This window comes from Anopheles merus, chromosome 3L (assembly GCF_017562075.2).
Source record: "Anopheles merus strain MAF chromosome 3L, AmerM5.1, whole genome shotgun sequence".
Classification (NCBI taxonomy): domain Eukaryota; kingdom Metazoa; phylum Arthropoda; class Insecta; order Diptera; family Culicidae; genus Anopheles; species Anopheles merus.
Genome location: NC_054085.1, coordinates 31,927,492 through 31,949,601, shown reverse-complemented (window position 1 = coordinate 31,949,601; position 22,110 = coordinate 31,927,492). Strand labels below are relative to the sequence as shown.

General features: G+C 45.1%; 1 protein-coding gene across 4 annotated transcripts in view; it reads right to left on the bottom strand.

Moving 5' to 3' along the window:
* Positions 1-14,324, bottom strand: part of LOC121600164 (PE-PGRS family protein PE_PGRS16) — a 104,865-nt gene extending 90,541 nt beyond the window's left edge. For 3 of the 4 annotated variants that reach the window (XM_041928506.1, XM_041928507.1, XM_041928505.1), the window contains exon 1: positions 11,352-14,324. In XM_041928506.1, the coding sequence (XP_041784440.1) occupies positions 11,352-12,195 (844 nt within the window). In that variant the 5' untranslated portion in view covers positions 12,196-14,324. Of the gene's footprint in view, positions 1-11,036; positions 11,277-11,351 lie in introns of those variants that run through there. The other variant, XM_041928508.1, reaches the window with a different exon arrangement.
* Between the last annotated feature and the right edge of the window lie 7,786 nt (positions 14,325-22,110).

Genomic DNA, 22,110 nt, shown 5'->3' with positions numbered 1-22,110 from the left:
GTCACCCAGCCTCCCCCTATGAAATGGTGTCTTTTAGGGGGGGCGCAGCTTTAAGTGCCATTTCAGATCCCGGCGTGTTTTGCGTGGGCGCAATGCACTGTGATTGTTCGGTGAGCAAGAACAAAAAAAAACAAGCAGTTGGCATATTTTCTTATCGCCACGAGCATGAATTATAAGACGCACATTACGGGTGCATGAGTTACGGGTCTGATTTTTGGCTGCCAGTTTTTTTTTTTTTCGGTTACAGACGTTGGAGATGATGTAAGCAGTGATAGATTTGCGTCGGCCGGCCGGCTATCAAAACGCACTCTCGTGTTCCAGCCGACGAGACACCCACAGTCCAGCCTCGATTCAAAGCGACGCAAATGCTTCGTTTTGGCGCCGCGCGATGGCAGTGTAGCAGATGCCTAATGGCCCCGGAGTTCCCTAGTGGCCCCGGGCCCCATAAATATATCACCGTCTGACGTACGATCGGGGGTACACGCGCCGACTCCGCACTGCGAGGGCTCCAATTTCGGCCCCATTTAGGGTCATCCGTGCAGTGCTGAAACCCGCCCCCGGGAGCAGCAATAAAAAAGGAAAGAAGCTACACGACCTAACCCGAACACGTTGACAGGATTCCGCTGTCCAAACTGCGATCCGATGACTTCTTTTTTTTTGCGCTGCTGCTGGAAGAATAGTACCTTCCGTGGAGATGTCGGGCGATAAAGGGATCGTCGTCGACGACGACGACGACGACGAGGGTGTATCGCTTTCATTATCATCCTGTTACCGTGCACCGTGTCAGCCGTACCGCTCAGCCTCCGCACGATCATGATGCGGTGGCATCATCGCACAAGTGATCCGCTCACTTATCTCGTCCCATGTGCCAGTGTGCCCTGCCGCTCATCCCACACGGTGTGGCTCCGGGTCCTGGCAAACGCGCAACAGGACGTAATTTGGACGTTACTTTCGCTGACAGTTTTGGGATCGGTGGGACGGGTCAGCCCTTCTGTTTTTTTCCCCACTCCCCACAGTGCAAGATAAATATGTTCACGTGTATGTGTGTGTGTGTTTTTTTTGTACAAATTTGTGTGTGTGTGTGTGTGTGTGTAGGTGGCGGTGTGTCTAATGAAAGTCGGTGCGGGCCATAAATTCTGGCTGATAGTAGCGCAACGCGTAAGGCAACCGGTGAAGACGAGGTACTGCTACGAGGATGAACTGCCACTTGTCCAAATTTTATCGTCCTGTCGGTTCACCCCTAAACCTAGCGCACACATACATACACACTGTACGAAAAAAAAGGAAGGAAGAAATGAGTATACTGTCACACAAGCACCAGCAGAAAGACTCGTCTTTCGCACAGAACCGCACAGAAAGGGCTGGCGAGCGCACAAAAGTCCTCATTCGCCTACACACAGCATCATCGTAAACTCATTCACGCCCTTGCCTTTGCACGCGCGTTGTCGGCCGTTCCGGGCGCACGTAGGTGTCAAGTTTCCGGGCCTGCCGTTTTGTTTACCATTTGTCTGTGGCAGAGCCATTTGGTAAGCATATTGGCAAGCGGCAGGAAATGGCAGGGCGCTGGATGATGAAATGAGCTTCATAAGCCTGGAATAGAATTAAGTAACAGGCTACAATGGAATCATGCCAGCGTGTCTGTGTGTGTGAGCGAATTGTAGGAATAGTCTTTATTTTCCATTATTAAAATGAGCAAAGGACTCTGGCTCGGGGTATCGTTGCCGTCCCGATACTAAGAATGCGATACAATCCCGAGCTTAGCAGGCGGTGCTCACTGCAGTTTGGGTAAGTTATTATTAGCTTCATGTTAAGCAAATTATGCTGAACCCTCACCGGAACCGGGTGGAATGAAATGGAGTGCAGCATCGTGCAGCAAAAGTGTCTTAATTTAACGCTTCTTTCATCTTTCAATAAACCTTTTTCACCGTCCGGAAATGTTAATGCCACGTGATAGAAGGATTTGTTTACCCCTCCCCTGTGTCACTCCTTCCCGCCCCCTCCACCCTCCCAATCCTGTCCCGAAATAGCGTAGATCCCTTCGGTAAGCCTTCATTGGGGGAGGGATTAAAGAGTGGAGCCATTTTAATCAAGATTGATACTGGAATCCTACAGCAACAGACGGGGGAGGAGGTTTGGAGCGTGAAACGCGGACCAGGTGTAGCTGATTTCGAAAACCGCCAAAAGAGCTGCCCGCGTATCAATTTAAACGGCTTAGCTGATTTTGGCTCCAGGATATACCATCCAAATTACGTTTAATCGGGTGCACTACTGGTTGGGCGGCGATGATGTCACAGGCAAACGAGCCCCAACACAATTGCACCGTGGGCTAGGAGGGAGCAGGAATGTAGGGGAAACAAATATGATTTGATGATTGAGAGGATTATGCTGCCCCCCTCCCGTTAGTTGGGCTGGAAATTGTGATAAGGATAATTTATTTAGCACATCAGATAAGATGGCTTAGAATGCCTGTAGCTGACGGCCGAAGCGGATCATAAAAAAATGAGATGGATTAAAACACAGTAGCTCCGTGTTGTTGTGTGCGTGCAATAAATGGTACAATTTTAGTGAAATGCGTTGTTCTTTTCCACAATCGATAACCATTACGGGCTGATAGTCGGATTGTTTGTTATATGTTTATCACACTAAATGGAGCTAAAAGGAACAGCGCACAGTGGATTAATGCTTATCAAATTAGATTTATTGGATGGAAATAGCTACCAGTTTGCAAATATCTGAAATTAATGCGTTGAGGTGATGACAGTTTTATAATTCAATGAAAATTTCCAAAATCTAAATCAATAAATACATTTTTTGTTCACTTCCATAGTTATAGTTTATTTATCAGATAGTTATTATTTATTTATCAATTAATTTATTTTTATTTATTTAATAATTAAAAAAAAAGAGTCATCGAGTGACCATAGGCCAACAAGCTATACAACAAACTGATAAAACTAAAGAGATAAAATGAGTATTAACCGAAATCAAAACGAAAATATTCTCGTTAAAATGCGCTTCGCAATTGTGGTTTAAGTTTATTTACACTAACATTAAAATCAAGAACACAATTTGTAGAAGAATAGGCATTGATCCTTTTTGAAATTGGGTAATTTGAGCCAAACTCTGTGGATATAGAATTAATATAATTAGTATAATGGTATTTGCCTAAGGATTCCACTAGGTGCACGAAAGATAATATGTTCAAGAAAGAACAGGTTCAATTATGTACTAAAATCAATCCAAAGTATGTCCGACCTCTGGTTTCCCTTAATATAACGATAAATAATTATTACTAATTAATAGTTATTGTTGCTATCAGTTCACAAATATGACAGTTTGTTAGCAATTCCAAAGTAATTTATGTATGCTGCTGTCCAAAAATTCAATCAAAATGTCGCTGAAATTTAAATACTTTTCACAGTTTTGAATGAATATCTTCAGTGATTTTTCAAATTCAGTTTATTTGCTCCAGTGAAGGGGTTTATGCAATTCAGTGATTATCAAAAAAACGTGAATGTCACATAAAAGATGTAACCATCCGTAAACTTCAATCGAAAATATACAATTATCTTATTAACTTTAAATCATGCTCTACCTTAATAAATTCACTTTGTTCAGCAATTATTATTTTCAACTGAGCGCAGTAAATTCATTAGCATTAGTTAAAGATTTTGGTAAGCAAAATGGTAGACTTAAAACTGGTTTTTTTTATTTCGAGTTTTATCCAGCGTTGCAACGACAACCGTCATCAATGGTTGGTGACATTACTTAATTTATCACTCTCAAGTTACTCGCAACAACCAACCAGTTCTTCCTGTCACTTCAATATGAGTGACACTTGTATAATGAACTTGAAAAGTTTGAAGCTTTAGGTTTGTAAGTTCTATGGCTGTAATCCATAGCTCATTCGATGTAAGCCTTTGTTGTCTGATAGCTTCAGCATAGTTGGATCGTAAAAGTTAAGGGCAACATAAATCTCCACACTGCACCGCTCGAGCGCTCAACCCAACCTTGTATCGCCCTGCCGCTCCACCTTATCTCTCTTTCTGAACCCTCGTCCTCAAGTGATAATCTTTTCGCTCACCAAAAAGGAAAAGTAGCGTTCACGCAGCAGCATGAGTATGTTGCAACGCTACGGTAGCGTGTCCCAAAAACACCAAAGGATGCACCAGGAAACACTTCCTTTCTTCTCCCGTGTCGCGTTTGAACGTCGTGAGAGAACATTTTCCACGTGTCGTGTCGCTAATCTACCACGCCCGACGCGCCGTCGATCCGTGCGAGCTTATGTACGTGGCTTTTGACAAGTTTTCGAGGTTGATCCTTGCAAACTTAGCACCGTGCAAGGTTTTTTGCCCGTCCCCTCGCGGCGTGAGTGCATGACAGATGCAGTGCATGTCGCAGAGTGTGTGTGTGTGTGTGTGGGGGGGGGGGGGTAACTGTTTCAACTCGCAGAAAGGTTTTGGAGTCAAAGCGATTTCCCTGGCGGTTGGTAAAACGGGCGTTAGATGAGCTTATAATTTGTAACACTTTACGAGAAGTTTATCGGATCTCGTACGGATCTGCGTAGCCGTGCTCCTCTGTGTATGTGTGTGTGCACTACAAATGGCGTACGGTTGCGCGAATGTATATTGCATGAGCGTAGGGAACGTGGCCATACGCAAACAATTCTGGGTAGGAATATTTATTCTCCAAACGCTGCCTCTCGCTCCCTGCTCCATCCGATTGCGAACATGTGACGTTCATGAGCGAGAATTAATTTCACTTGCAAATGATTCGTACCGCCAGCGGTAATGAGTTTTGCCGTTATCGAGGTGAAATTTGTGCGCTCAGGTTCAAGTTTACCGTTTCGCAATGCCGCGGGATGTAAATGGGAAGCCGACCTGAATTTCGTATTACGTTGCCGTTTCGTTCGTGTGGCAGAATGTGAAACGGTATGGAAAATATTATCTTTATAATAGTTTAGGTACGTGAATCGGTTAGGATAAAGGTCCTAAAAAAAGCAGAAATAACGTCAACTTGTGTTCTGTATCTCCTTTTTATTCGACAAAACATATTCTAATGGCTTTCGAAAGTCTCTTCTTTGGTTTTATATTTTATTTATAATTATTTTATTTTTATATGTTTTTTTGCGCAATTGATTAAGCAGTAAACCATAAAAACATTCAACAGAACATCGATTTAAAGGAGCTAGAAAAAAGCAGCAAATTAACACTGTTATACAATGACGCACCGAACGCACCGCCGCACAGGCGCACATGTATATGCATTCATGCTGGACCTTGGATCGTGCTGTTTTGGGATGTTCTATCGAAACTTTCATCACAAATACGCATCCACACACACACACAAACACATACTCTAGCACAAAAGCCCGGAAGGAAGTGAATTATTTTCATCCGAAAACGGCCTCCCAAAACCGCCTAAAGGCAAGCAACCGCACCAGTCATCGTCCGCATCAGCCGCAGAAACATAAAAATGGACAACTTTACGTAGTGTAACATAGCCATTTTTCTACCGCATTTTTCTTTTTTTTTTTTTTGGTGTGTCCCATGCTCCCCTTGTTTCGATCATCGCCCAACGGTCTGCTAGATGAGCCATTTTATGGCGTTTGTCTCCCGGTTTTGTCATGTCCCAAAAATTGGAGCTGCGCTGCCGGTGGAACGCGCTTCCTGGAAAGTGGCTGGTGGACCGCTTCATGACACAGAGCAAGCAAAGGTGGACCCAGCGCACTCCGAGCTGATGGAACATGATTCCTGCGAAGGGGGAGCTCAGCGGTTCAGAACGGTGCCTGAATTTTCCTTTTATTCGCTTTGTTTCTTCCTTCTCCAGCTTCATCCCACTGGGAAAATGCTGGAACTGGTGTGTGTGGTGTGTACGTTGCTTTGTTTCAGCGGGGCAAGAGTTACACTCACAAACACACACACACGCGCGAGCGTCAGCCGACAGACGGCAGGAAATTGCGCAACAGGTGAGCTTTTCCTGTGGCCTGCGTGCGGCTGACAGGTGAGGTGATCGGAGCGAAGCAGCAATCGCGCGGCCTATGGCCGCTGTGTGTGTAAGTGTGAACAAATGGTGCGTGAGTTTCGCGGAAGCACCGAACCGAGCACGGTTAGAACGCCCCGACCGGCCGACACCGTCCATCCCAGACCGTTCCTGCCAGTCGGACAATTCTGAAGGTTACGTGGCAGGTAGCGAAGTACAAGGCGATTGTTTCGCTCCTGCGTATACGCATCCAAGGACAATGCGCGGCAGAAATGGACGCTCTGCAAATGCGTGCTCTCGCTCTTTTTCTCTCCTTTCTCTTCCTTTTTCTCGCCCCCCCCCCCCCCCCCCCCATTTGTTGTGCTCTTTCGCGCACTCTGTGTATGGGTCTTCATTCACGGCTTTTCGTGTCTCGTCACTCTCTCACACACTTTCTCTCGCACGCGCTAATCCTGCTGTTCGACTCATTCTCGACCAAGGGGATGGGAAAAGGCGTCCCACCGTGCACCGCTGAGCGCTGCTTCCCACGCCGGTGGATTATATCGAAAAATGATATGTAAAAGGCATCGTTACACCATTAGTGAAAATTGACGATTTTCGGTTGAGCTCCAGCAGCGCCGCACCGTGCGTTGGCGCTCAAGTATGTTGCGCTTTGGCACCGTTACACGCTACCGCCTGAGTGGTTGCGTAGGAGGGTTGGAAGGTAAGCGCACATAAAAAAAACACACACACACCTTTTGCCAATTTTATTCATAGGCGAAAGGAAATGAATTTTCTTGGGAATGTTCTCCCCCCGGGGTTGCGTTAATGATACAGCGATGAGCGTGTACGGACCTGCACACGAACTTTTGAGCCATTCCTCTGAATAACAGCTTGTGCGTCCACCGGCACACGACACACACACACATGTCAAACAGTTGGAGGTCTGTTGGAAATTGGAAAATTTAAAAACCTTTTTTCTTTTCTTCTCGCCTTGCTTATAATGCATTGCCTCCAAATGATGCCGCACCTGTGACAACGGTGCCCGGAGACGACAGGACCGCTAACAGTGTCTGCCGCTGCACAATGGGCTGGTGCTGACAATGGCAGATGAAATGGTGTGTGCGTAGTTTCACAAAATCAAATGTAAAAATACGATTAAGCTCCTTTAAGCACATTAAATGTATCAGGTGCGCATTAAGATTTGTTGATTTGCAGTGGAGCGTAATTTCGCATGTTTCACTCGTAAAATTAAGTAAATGTTAAGTTATTTATTGATAAGAATGTCTAATATCGGTTTATATTACTGTTGCAGTGCTTTTGAAAATGCGAAAACGGATCAAGAGTGTTTAATTTCTTTTTTTTTCACAATGATTTCAGTGAAATTTTGCTGATATTTTTGTTGTGTTCTTTTACCAAAATGTCATTGGTGATAGAGCAAACACAAAAATGTTTCTGGAATGACTATAGTGAATGTAAGAGTCAATTTGACTGAATTTATGAGGATTTGTTTTGTTTTGCTTTCATTTTTTAGAAATCTGTCATCATTTCGCCTATCTAACTTGTAAAGCGATCAAATTTTGTTTACATAATAATCAAACTGAAACATTTATGACGATCAAATATAACAGAAATATGCTTCAATGATATTCTATACATTCGTATTGAAAATTTAATCTTGATTGTGGAAAAAAAATTAACGATGTGTGTTGTAATAAGCTTTCCCTTCTCAAAAATCAATGCTTTTGCTAACCACGTCTGTTCACGCCTCGGCCGACAAGTCGTCCGCGAACAACAGGTTGGAGACCACTGATTTGTATTAAAATTTTCTGAACTATTCGTTTATCTTTATGTTATTGACAACGAATTCCAACCTATACCTGTTTTTCTTTTAATTTCAACCGTATTTGTAAGGCAATAAGTCCCATCGTCCCATTGGTTCAATGCTTTGTAATCGGCACCTACTGTTTTGAGCGTAAATCGTCATTTACTTTTGAGTGTGCCTCACGATCGAAGCCATCGAAACCGTCGGTCCGTCAACCCTGTCCGCCGTGAAAGTGACAGGTCAATTTAAGTTTATCCACCTACCACACCCAATCGACTTCATGTGACCGCAATTTGTCCGCACCGCAACGCAGCGTCCCGGTGCAGTGTGGCTGTTCAGGAGCGCAAGGAGACGCACCTGAGCGGCTACCAGCAATCAGCAGTAGATCCCGTCACGTATCGGCTTTACACAGTTCTGGTGGGTGTTGTTGCACGCTACGGGAAGGGAAGGGATATGCAACAAAAAGAAACGGTCGAGCCCGGCCATTTCTGATTGGAATGCACACGCTGTCACCCATAGCCGCCACAAACACGTAGCCAATAAGCCGCCGCGGAACCAGTAGGATTTTGCGGGCAGCGATGTTTTGCTTACCGTGTGGTTCGTTTTAGTTCTCTCTTGCTCGCAGTTTAAGCTTTTATGTGCGTTTTTGCCTCCGACGCAAATGTGCTTATGGCTTGCGGTGGGTGGGAGGATTCACATTTTATGTTTCCTTCTGCCAGATTGTAGAGGTTTGGTCGAAGAAGTCGACAGTGTGCAGATGGTAAATGTCAACCTTTCAGGCTTAGGCTAGGGACAGAATATTCGTTTTTATAAGCACAACAGGGAACGACCGGTGGCAGAATCCCACACCGAGAGCAGATCATTAAATGTGGAAATAAAATATCGCCAACTCAGAAAAGGTGCACCCACACACAAACACACACGGGCCAATTTACATTATGCTCACCGTGTGGGGCATTTCGAACGCTTGCTCTTTGTGGGAAGACGGTCATATATTTCCACCCAAAACGTACCATCCGTGGGGACATTTTTCCCTTTTTTGCTTCTACCGTGCTGGAGTGCTTCGGAATGCTTCGCTTTACCCATCCATCATCAAAGCAGAGAGATACCGCATCGTGGTACACGTACACTGGTAACGAAAAACCTGTCCCCAGCTCGTTTCCCTAGCCCCATCCGGTCCCGAGCGAGCGCTTTTCCCGGTGCGCGGATTGCTATGGTTTTCTACGCTGGTTCGACATTCTACGGGACAACCGCCGTGTATCACGTATACACACGGGCTAAGGGTTGGTCGGATTTGTGTGGCACCGGCGAGGAAAACGCAAAAGGGAGGGACATTCGGTCACGGTATGGACGATGGCATTTATTTTGATTTGATTGCCGTAACAATTTTTAGTGTGTAATTTGATTTAATTTCCAGCGAACGGAAGAGTCCCGGTCGATGAACGGGCCACCACGCTCCACACAGTGAGCACTTGTTGGATGTGCACATTGGGAAATTGAAGCGCCCTTGAGTCAGGGCAGTTGCATGGTTGCGCACAAACCTTTTTGAATGTCGCATCTCGCACTGCATCTCGGATATGGATGGATGAAAGGAAAGGAACTTGCTGGTGGCGCAAGAGAACGGTAACTCTTTGAGCCGGTTTGTACTGAAACGAAATCCAATTCAAGCTCAGCAAGCTTTGCATTGTGATGCATTTGTCTCCGCAATATGGAGCAAACATTTGTGCGAGAGACAGACAGTTTTGGGAACACAGGAATAAAGGTTCTTCAATTGAATTATAGATTGATAGAAGCTGGATGTCTGTATAGAATAGAACATATGTTTTGGTATTTGTGAAATAAATAGGAATTAGATTTGGTGTTGAAAAATATTGATCCGGTGAATAAGCGGACAATGACAAGTTTTGTATATGAATATTCAATTATCTTTTAATGATTCTTAAGCAACTTCATGTAGATAACGTCTTTTGGTAATGACGCAGCTTAGAGAATTAATTGCAATCTGTTGATCAGTTGAAATCAAGCGAATTATAGAAATGTTTGGAACTATTCGCAATACACAACTTTGTGATGCTATATTTCAATAAAATTCCCAATTCTTTTTGAGAAAAGCTTTGTATTTGTCGAAATTATCAAAGTTTACAGAACAAAAAAATATCTAAGTCAGTGAAATTGCTATTAAAGATATGTTAAACACAAGTGTTTAAATATAATAGATTATAAAGTTTCAGAAAATTAAGGCTAGTGAGGACTACCTGCGCAAGAATGGAAAAACCCTCTGTTGCGAAACATTTAAAATAACTAAACAAATAAGTAAATAATAATTTCTTACGGACATTTTGATGTTTCATCATCAAAAACAGAACCCAACAGAACATTACATGTGCTTCCTTGAGTGTTATCTTTTACAGGAGAGTTAAGTTAGGAGTTATTTTAATAAACAAGGACAACTTAGCTCTCTCTTTGTTCCGGTCATATTTCATGACTTACACAAATAACGTACCAGTAAAAAGTACAGAAATTACGTATAATCCAATACAGTTCATTTGTATGTCAACATTTGCGATGCGAAATTAGGCATAAGATGTGTAGTTAGCTAGAAAACTGTACAGGTAGTCCCCTAGATACACGGTACCTCTAATACGCGGATTGACAGTTCTTTGAGCAATTTGTACTTACTTGACACATCAATTTTCAAATGCCAATTATTTTCCCTTTCGATCGAATGTCTCAAACCATTTCCCAAAGCATGCTGTGGAAGTCTTCATTCATCTAGGGGAGTGTTGCATTCGACTAGGGGAATTTTGGCAAGCATACTGGGGAGCTTTCGCCAGACTGTGGGTACCGGTGTAAAAAGCTTCGAATATATACCGATAATGTTTTCTCAAAAAACATCACTTGGAGTTGTCATCGTGTGGCATTCAGCAGTATAAATTATAAATTAAATAAATCCTGCTGCAGAGTCATAGCTAAACATGATAAATTAGTAAAATTGACAAAAATATTTTGGGGTATTTACAGCGGTACCCACAGCCTGATGACAGCCCCACAGTATGCTTGCAAAATCTCCCAATTCCATTGCAACACTCTACTATGTAATTGCAAATTTCCACAGCCTGCTTGCAATGTTCCACTATCGATTTGCAACATTTCATAAGTGATTGATCTATTCTCTTATATGATTCGAAACCCTGTGTTGGGTTGTTCGAGTTGACGACTGTACCACGGGACTGTCCCCTATATGTATGTATGTATATTTGTATATTTATTTACCAATCGACGAACCTCATAAGCGCACTCGATATCAACAGTTTACAATACGATTACAACATATGATTTGCATAGTGTCATACTTACAAATTAGCATAAACCATTTCATCAGAAAATTTCAAAATCTTTGATTTCTTTACATCAAATATGTCCGCAAGATACATTAAGTAAGCTGTGCATGTTTCCCATAATTTGATACAGAACACAATTCGCATTGAACCTATTGAAAGGTCACTTTTTAAGACATCTTCTTCCTTATCAATTACAAAACAAAAGTAAAGGTCACTTCACTTACCGATCTGCGGTACATCGTACTGCCGTTGGCCGCGCGTGCTGCGCAGCATCATCTGGTTCGCGATGCCGTGCGGGATCGAGGGCAGACCACTACTGCTGCCGCCACCGCCGCCGCCATCTTGGCCGGAGTCGGCCATCATCTTGTTGCGGCTCCCGGTCGGTGACGCGCGCTTGCTGCTAGCTGCCGATCGCTGCAGATTACCGTTTCCCTGTCCACCACCACCACCAGCACCAGTTCCGTGGATGTCATCACCACCACCACCACCGACACGATTATCATCATCCCGATCGTCCATACCGCTGGCGGAGGCGGACTGGTTGAGGTCGAAGGAGGCGGCCACCCCGTTCGGCCCACCGTGGGACAGCTGCTGCTGCGCTGCGCGTATGTCGAAGTTGGTCTGCACGCCGAACAGCTCCTGCAGGCCGCGCGGCGGCTGCCCGACCAGCGGCCCGATCGGACCGTGGCGCAGCGCCGCCGGCAGATGGGCGGGCGGCGGGCTCAGCTCCGGCAGCTCATTGCTCGCCACGTGGTTGATGGTGCCGAGCGCCACCGCACCATTGCTACTGCTGCCGATGCTGATGATGCTTCCACTGCCACCAACGCCGCCGCCGCCGCCGGTACCAGTTCCGGCGTGTGTTTTCTGGTGTACCGTGCCCATGAGCGGCCGCATCAGGTCGACCCCGTTCTCGGCCAGCAGCTCCGACATGTCGTCCAGCTCGTCGAGCAGCTGGGCGGGCGGGGGCGGTGGCGGTGGCTTGATGTAGGCATCGCGTGCCATGTGCAGCGAGTACGTACTCGAGAGCACGCTCATGTACGCCAGGATCGGTAGTATCGGTCGGATCATTTTTCACCACTGCTGCTGCCACACGCGCCCACTCGCAAACACACTAGCCGATGGGGACACACACGCACGAACCCGATGAGGGTGGAAGGGGGCAGTGTTCTTGGGGTAATGCGAGAGGGGGCGAGGGGGGGGGAACGACTGGAGGCTGCACGAGGATGCCGAGCTAGATGGATGGATTCTGTTTGTGCCGCGTCCGGTTGGTACTTCCGGGACCTTTGGGACCTGTCCGTGCAGGCTCACCGTGTACCCCGTGTGTGTACGTTTGTATGTGTGTGTTTGTGTGTATGTATGTGTGTGTCGGTGATGGATCCAGACACGAACACCTCCTGCCAACGGTTCTATTGCCACAAGCCACCGATATTCAACAGGTCTTTAGCAGGTTCTGCCGGGCGCGTGTGCTGCCGCGTGCGTGTAACACCGCGCGCGCGCGCCTGTATGTGTATATGTGCGTATAGGTCAACGGGGGCCGTTTGAAAGTCCCAGTCACGAAACGCTTCGCAAGAAATTCAAAAAGGTCGAAGACAACGTCCGCTTGCTCTCCCTCTTCCGTACCGTACCGGGTCCGTAACGTCCGGAGTTGCTGCGATGCGGATCTAGCAGAATAGGAACTCGCTACCACTCGCTCGGGGCAGGGTTTTACCTTCGCACGGCAACCATTCCCGTGGGATGCCGCACCACGAAAGTCCCGAAATCGAACGAGACGATAAGTCGGATGTCTGACAGGGGCGCACTGGGGTTAATGGAGCACACTTGCACGCTCACGCACGTCGCACACTAGCAGCCGACTACGTGCATAGCACACCGACGGACCGGAACGAGCAACAGTAAGGTACACTCTTCTTCACATACACACACTATCTCTCTCTCTCTCGCACACACACACTCGTTCTACTGTCTACCTGGGAATCTTCGATCAACCCGCTGGGATCTAGTCTCGAGCTCCAAAGCAATGGAAAACAACCACAACTCCACTCGCACTAGAGAATGATAAACGGCTCAATCCTTAACTCGGTGCGCTTTCACACACCGCCACAGGCACACGCACGAAGGAATGGTGGCTAGTAGTTTTGCTGGCGGCTGGCAGAACACTGCAACACGGGCGTGCTTCGGGTCGTGTGAGGTCGTAACGGTTGCTCCCAACCGTTGGCACGATTCATTGCACGTTCACTGCACCTGAAGGACACGCACGCACAGGAAACTTGCTTGCACACACACACGCACACTCTCACACATGCACCCTCTTTAGCAGGCGACACACACACACACACTCATACACAAGGACCCGCGGACGTCACAGGTGAAATATCGCGCGGTTCAGCACTCAACACACTTTGCCGAGATAATTACAGCTTACGGCAAGGCAGGAGGCCGGTGACGACCAGCCTCTAGTATCCTGCACTGTTGGCCGTTTCGGGATCGATATCACGCAACGACAGACAGTGTGTGAGCACTAACGCTGAGAGCTGCACTTTGTCACAACGGGAATGGCCTTGTTTCTTTTGCTTTGGTTAGCTTTCGTCACTTCGAGAGTTTTTTTTTGTTGTTGCGTGAGTTGTAGTTTTTGCGGTAGACACTTTCACCACAGCTCCACAAGGTTTGCGTGCACAACACACTCACACACACAGACTGTACAACACTGCCGTCAGCGCTTCTCACCAGCCTGCTGCGATCTAGTTATCCTTTTGCAACAACAAACAACGCTTACTTAGCAATAACAACACTTATTTTTCACCGTTTTTTCTATTTTCTTTTTTTCTAGTCTCCCCGTTTCCTTTTTCCTTCACACGTTTTCACAGTCCCCCGTTTTGTGGGAGCTTTGTTTTTTTTTTGGGGGAAAATAGTGGAAATAGTTTGAATCGATCACTAGCGGACGCGTCACGGGAATCTCGGCACACGGGGAATTTCGTTTGCTTTGCTTTCAGCGGGATGGAGGGCACCTTAGTGAACTAATAATAGTACGCTGCTACTGGTTCTGGTGTTGCTGCTGCTGCTGCTGCTGCTGGTGTTGCTGCTGCTGCTGCTGCTGCTCAGTAGGGGGTAAGTGTGACCACCCTGGGAGGCCGCTTTGGCCATGACGCGCGCTTATCGGACCGTTTGAACACCCTACTAGCCTCGTCAAGGGATGGAACGCGAATGAACGGAACCGAACGGTGCTCGTGTCGGTTTTACTGGCCTGGTCCCCGGCGTTGGGGCCAGCTCCTGTGGGGGTGGGTGGGAAATCGGGCTCCAACTCGGGCGTTCGGGAGTTCGGGCCAAACTTCGCTCCCCGCCGTGAAGCGCGTGGTTGTCATTTTCGCCCACTCCGCTTTGCACTGGGTGAGTTCCATCGGAGTTCGGAGCTTTCCGTGAGTGGCCGTAGCTACCCAGACACGGTGGCGTGTTTTGTTGAGTTTCACACAGAGCGAGAGAGAGAGAGAGGGAGCAAAACACTACTTCCATGTATGTATGTGTGAATGGTTTCGGTGGACGGCTCGAGGATGGGTTTTTGGATGGACCAGGAAGTCGCTGCCGAGCGTAGGCAGCACAGCAAAAGCGCATACGATGGCGTTAGTAGGCGCCTGCGCACTGCCACCGAGGGACTGGTCCATTCACGGAGGGTCTCGGCACCGGGACCGTCCGAAGGAAGAAACCGGGGGCCGGCTCGGTAGCCGGAACGGAGCGGCACGGGACGATCGTTTTTCGCGTCGTCATGTCGTTGTGTCGTCATCGTCATCGCCGCCTGGTTTGCTTCTGAGAAATGGGAATGCTTCCGCGGTCCCGTCACGCACGGCACCGCAAGGCAGGGCAAACCCGGGAACCCTGGGACTGGGAGTGTGTTGGGGCAGCTGGTCCAAAACCCATCCGCCTGTGCGGCGTGTCACTCATTCGTTAGCGATTGTGTCGCTTTTTGTTACTGCCAATTGTTATCCGTTATATGTGTGTGTGTGTGTGTGTGTGTGGCTTTCTTTGAAGTGAAGCAGCAGAAGCCTCCCAAGCCGAGCCGAGAAAATGGGACCCATCCATTGCAAACGGAACGCATTCCGTGGCCGGAATGCGGATGAACGCTTCGCAGCGGGACGTGAGGCACCAGGCGTCTCCATTTGGGGGATTTTTTTCCCCTTTTGTGGATTTGCTGAAGGTCAGAAAGGGAATTAAAAAATGTAGCATCTTTGCTCCACAAATTTGAATCATTTTGAGGGTGTTAAAAACTAAGTTCTGAGAAATTAAAAGCAATATTCACATGCGACTGTTGATAGGTTTTCTCGACAAACAGCACGAAGACTCGAAGCTCATGCCACCATCACAGGGATTGGGAGCGGGTGTCAATAATGTAAGAGTTGTTTTTCTCCCGTGACTGATTGGGACATTGTTCTGCTTCTGCCACCCTCTCCCCTGGTAAACACCTGTAAATGGCGAAGCAAAGGTAAAAATTCTACCGTTCCCGTGAATGACGTACATCCGGTCGAAGAAAGGCGGCGGGAGCATCGAAATGGCGCATCTATTCTCTCCCGCGCGCAAAGGAATTCGTGATCATGCTCGCCTATCATTTGCACCATTAACAAGGCTCTGGTAAACTTTAGTGTCTTTTACAAGGCCGTTATAAAGTGAGTTACTGCCGTAATGTGGCGCTGTTTGTTGCTTTGTTTATTTTTGGTTGCTTCACCCATCGTCTATTGTACAGGCAGGAATGAGAATCTACGTCACAGTACGACGATCAGCAATTGCAAATAATCTTTCGGGTTGTAAAGTTTTATTAGATACATATTTCTTGCATCCATTCAGCATACCCCATTTATATGATGTTCAACTCTTTTTTGATATTTAATTTTATATTTTATGGTTAACATCAATCGTAATGAGCTATACAAATATCAAGCATCAACAATATTAGGCAATGTATTTTACATTTGAGCAAACAGGTAACGTAAACAAATCTAACGAATAATTGATAAAAGTAAAGAACATTTCATAAGAAAAAGATATTCGAGGAAAACAGTTCACTATTTAATTTAAACTCAGAATGTAACTAAAAACTAAAGCGAGGTAATAAAGCTGAATCTGAGAGAATTAAAGAATGTAGAAAATAACTAATCAATCAACGAAAATAAGTAGACAAAATAAATCCAATTGGAGATTTCGAGTAGATAATACACGAACAAGAAAAGAAATTATTTTAGTGCAATAAGCATTATTGCTAAAATTTACCAATTTACGATGACAATGTTTCAAATAACTACATGTTAAAAGAGGTTTTTATAAAAGAAGTTAAAAATGATATAAAAATTACTACAATAGCTCAAACTAATTTGTTCAAAGTATAAATAAATAGTAAAAAATATATGTAAAAACATAAATAAAGCTCATCTAATAAAACAATACTACGAGAATAAGTAAATCAAAAGAATATTAAAGTAATTATAAACCTACTTTTGAAGATACACAAAACATTCAAAGATTTAAACATTCTAGTTCATCTAGCTTAACTTGCTGGTGTCACGTGTTGTTTTGTTGTAGGTAAAACACTTTTTTTTATGATCCATATCACAAGTTAAGACAAACAGCGCAAAGTTCCACGTAAATGTTTACCTAGCCACAGAATTGAGGGTTTTCCACCGACACTGCATCACACAAGCGCAGCCTTGATCCAGATTGAGACCTCAGCTCCCCCTTAACCACTGCCAACCCCTGCAAAATAGGTGATTATCCACCGATTATTCGCACCACACTGCCACCACCACCACCGCCACGATAGCAAATCCGAGCCCTTCTGCGAATCAAAAATGGTGTTCAAAAAATCCTCCACCTCATCAGCGGGATTTGCCGGCGCTCGGGAAGCTTCCAGCAGCACTCGAGTCTAGAAGGAAACAAAAACATAAAAGGGGCTTCGTAAAACAAACCAAAAAAAGCGTCACCCAGAACACATGCTAGATGATTAATTCCGATGGATTTGTCATGGAAATAACGCGACAAATCCTTCTCCAGCGCCGCGATGGGAAGGAACGACGCGTTCATACGTCGAGGAAAAGGTCGTCGAGGAGCACGTGTGTGTAGGCTGGCCAGTGCGCCATAGACCAGGGCAAACAAAGCAGGTAACAAAAACAGCACCACCTCATTTGAATGCTTTTGTGGTAGAACCAGAACCAGAAGGTGGAAGAGAGCTGGGAGACTTGTAATGTTTTTGTTTTGATATTATCAAGGATAAACGTACCCAGCACGTCCCAGTCCTCCGCATCCGTTTTTTTTTTTTGTTCTTTGGTGTACGGGGTTATTTCATTTTGTTATTTTTCCTTTCTCCTCTCCCCACAGCTCTTTGGCGGGTGATACACTCCTTCCGCACGATTTTCCCATTGCTTGTGGTGGGTAAGAAAATGCGATGCGTGAAAGTCCGGTAGCCCGGCGAGAAGGTGCGATACAATAACGACTAACAGGTAACTCGTGAGCAGCCCAAGCTGAGCGTCGAGCGGGACACTTCCATTCAGCTGTTTTTCCCATCGATCCAGCGCAACATGCCAACGGGGTAGAACCAACGGGGGTTGCCGAAGGAAGGTCTTGCTTGTCCTTCCGATTCCCCTTTTTGAAGACCGTTTTTTTCTGAGCAAGGGTGAGAAGGCCTCCTTCGTTCGCTCCGGTAGACTGTTTGGAACTGGCGAAAAAGAAATTGCTGAGCGCTTTCCCCTTACCGTTCTAAAGCTCACGAAGCTTTCCCGACACGATGTGGGGAAAATTGTATGTGCTCACACGCTCTCTTATGGGGAACCGAAAAGCCTGGGTAGGATGATGACAACCACCAAACACGTCGCTCATGGTGGGTTTATTCTCTCGTTCTCTCTCTCGCTCAGGTTTTTCGCGCTCAGGCTGTTTGAGACAATTTCCATCGCCCGTAACGAAACATTGAGAGAACCACACATAGAGAGGGGGATGAGCTTTCGCACCACAGGACGCCTACGCAACGTTCTGAGGTGTTCGCTTCTGCCGAACCATTCCCCAAGCTGACGTACGTTCTGACATCCGCAATCCCTCCTTCCCAATGCAACACACACACACACACACACCCAGAGATGAACACAGCTACAACAAGCACTGTACGTACGTAGAATCCTAAAACTTTCCACTCTCTTCCATGCATTCCCGAGCCCGAGCTCGAGAGCAAGATGGAAATAGCACGAGAAAGAGAATCCCGGCCCGAAACGAAGACGAACTGTTCGCGAGAATTGGACGCGGTCGGGTGGAATGGTTAAAATAAATTTCGTAACACGACTGTACAGTGGGAAGCTTTTTTTCTTCTCGGGACCGGAGAATGGCGAATGGCGTATCCCAGCACAAACCCATGAGTTTTTGCCGGTGTTTGCCCGTTTGACGTAAGCAAAAGCTCGCACACTTTTGTTGTTTGTGTTTGCACGTTCGCACACGCTTTCGAAAGCACGCCAGGCCATTCGCGCGAGCAAACGGGTCCCCCTCCTAATATTTACAGCAATTGCGCTTTTCCCCGCACTGGCCTCCAGCCTCCCACTTGCCCGCTTCAGTCACGCTCACTCGCCCACCCGGGCTGCTGATGTTTGTTCTTGTTTTGTTCTTCTTCTCTTTTAGGCGCCATTGGAGTGAGAAAAGCAGCAGCAAAAGAAGCTTCCACACTGGTTGCTTGCGCTCTGCCGACTTTTGATGGCGATCCTTCCGAGGGCTCGAGTGATTGTGTGCTTGTTGTGTGTCTGTGCTGTGTGGCAGGGGTTTGGAGCTGTTGGTGTGTTATTCTTTTCTTTTTTTTCTTTCGTTTTCTTTCATTCCTTTTACCGTCAATGTAACGAATCATTAAATTGTTTCTGTTGTTGGTTTGCTTCGTTTTGTTCTCTCTCTTTTTTTTTATTGTTGGAGGAAATCGCGAAAAGCCTTCGCTCAGACTGTCAAAATGAGGTTGTCCCTGTGTTTCTTTTTTATTGTGTTGTGTTATGCCTCCTCCTACTTCTTTTGAAAATATGAGAAAAGCTGTGTGCTCACGTGTGTGTGTGTGCTTGTGATGGTGATTTCATTCATGCGAAAGAAGCAACCACCACCGACCCTCGATATGTAGGGCCGCAGGCAGTTTCTGGTTGACGGGAAATTGGTTACGTTTGCTTACACCTCTCCTTGCCATTGTGTACGGTCGGCTTCGTGAGTGTGTGTGGTAGGGTGTAGTTCCTTAGTTTAAAGACAACTCAACTGAGAATTTCATTTGATGACGAAATCTTGACGAAATGTTTCCTATTGTTTGCTTGTTTGCGTCGTTCGAGAGCGCCGAGGAGTTGAAGCATGTGTCTGTTTGTGGTTTAATTATGTTTACTGCTCGTAAAATAAATGTAGAACACCAAAGGCTTTTGAATTTTTAGTTTATTAATCACACATGCCGATGATCTTCCTCTCAGATTTCGGAATAATCCAATGTCAGTCGTTGAGATCAAGCACAATACTCACGATAACTATTAAACTGTTTCTCCTTTTGATTTCCAATGATTATGGCATTACTCAATGCTAGAGAGATGTTTTACAACGACTCAGCTGTCACGAATGTATGATAATTGAATTGAAAAGCATCTCGCGATCGTTGAATAATGTTGTTATTAAAAATGCTCCTTAATTACCATGATGCTTTGGAAATTCTCTGACGAATCAGTATATAAGACATTTTTGCCTAAATTGTAAAGATGTTTATTAGCAAAATTTTACATAAAAGTTTATGTATGCCATGTTATATATATTGTTTTTTTTATGAAAATGATGAAAATTAAGAAATTTTAAAACCATTGCACATACTTGAAAACACATGGCAACTTTTTTCAATCCATTACAACTTCCAAAATTGAATATTCAAATTCTAATATTCAAATTCAGCCATGATAAATTGAGCTAAATAAATAAGTAAATAAATAAATAAATAAATAAATAAATAAATAAATAAATAAAAATAGGTAAATAAATAAATTACAAATAAAGAAATGAATAAATAATCAAAAAATTGATCAAATAAATTAATAAATAAATGAATAAATAATAAAATCAATGATTAAATAAAAATACTGTAAATCAAAGCATTCTGCAACTTCAATTCTACGATCAAACTTTGGAAGTCATTCTTTGATTTAAATTGAAAGGAAACATTCCGCTGTAAATCAAACATTGTTCCTACGCTTTCTATAAATTCAAAACAATACCTAGAAACGCTGCTCACTTCACAGTGCTGCATAACTCAAAGATACTCCCGAAAAACCCTTTGACAAACAACAAAACCCATCGCATTCATACACTCTAATGCTTGCCGGGAAGCGACACAAAACATGGCTAGACTTTGTAAAAGTATGCGACAGTACCATTTTTCCGGAGAACATTTGCTTACAAAGCTCTTCGCCGTTACAATGTCATTCCATTGCCCTTCGGTTTCCGATTCGATTAAAGGACAAAGTAAAAAACAAAAAAAAAAAAACTCGGCTCTGCTGCAACATGGAAAACACATGTTTTCGGTAGCATGGTGTAGCAGGAAAATGTATCCACTTTCTCGGACATTTGATACGGTGCTACGGAACGAATGCATAAAGCGGAACGGAATGGAGCTTTGCAGCTCCTGAAGGAACACACCTATTTCCCGGGATTCGTGGTTTTTCTTGGAACCGGTCGAAGAAAGCACTCAGTGAGCGTGCAACAGCATTCCATTCGATCGCATTCCGTTCTGCATGCACAATTTTCCATTCCGCGAGGTTGGTGGTACCGCTGCAGTTGCTGAGGTGGTTGCAAGAGGAGAAAATGGGGGAAAAAATGGGGAGCTATTTTATTGTTCCCACTACCAGGTATCAATTTGCGTGTAGGTTGAGAGTAAGCGAAAACCATCAAAATGGGATGATAGGTCAGGGTGATGGTAAGGCAAAGTGATGGAAAATTAGATCAAATATTGCAAATCCATTTTCGATTGAAGAGTGTGTTCCTTGTTTTTGGGGAACTACTGGCAGACCGGTTCGTGGAATTGTTGCTGTTGATCAGTTGCAAGTGCTTTATGGTGTTTTCTTTGTGCGGCAAAGGGGAAACAAACAGTTCAGGGGTTTATAAGCTTTCTGAGTGTTCTTTGTCCTTGGGTCAAACTGTACCATTTAAAGAAATAATTTGAACAATTTGCTGAGAAGGTTGAATAAAGGAAAGAAAATCGAATAAACAACTCATAACACTTTCCTGCCTTAACATTACTTAAGGGTTGGTTCTTAACAATTACATGAGATTGAGACGCACGTAAACTTCCTTTCAATCCAAGATACTATTCTAATTCATTGCCTTGGAAGACTGATTTATAATTAATCTGTTCTGGATTTGATATCACGGTCCTCACCAATCATATCGCAGTCAAACTAAGTCATAGCACATACTAAGCCTACGCCGGACACTGACCTTATCAATACGCAAACACCTATAGCTGATCTGGAGTAGATTTAGAACCAGCACCAGGTCTTCAATTATTTCTAAACCTATGCTGGAGTTGGTTGAAGTTGGAACTAACTTTTAAAGCATATATTGACTAGTGATGGGTTTAGTTGGCAAAACATCGGAGTCGACACCAATCCGACAATTTCAGAACCAATTCTGGGAGGTTCGTCCAGCTATCATTATCGGAGTTCGGAGTCAACAAACGACTCCGGCAGACGCTGAACGACTCCCGACGACTCCGAATGACTCCGACTTCAGACGTCTCTGACCGACTCAGACCCAGACAACTCCGGATGACTACGGACGACTCCAATTCTAGGTCACCTACCATTTTGCCGGAGTTGGAGTCAGGCTATCGTTAAACTGCACCAGTTTAGGGGACTTTTAGAACAAGCCCTTTAAAATCGACTGTGATATGGCATGATAGGTATATCGAGCATGGTTAAAGAATCAGAACAAATGTCCCTCGGGTTAGGTTGTTTGGGTAAGGTTTCCTTA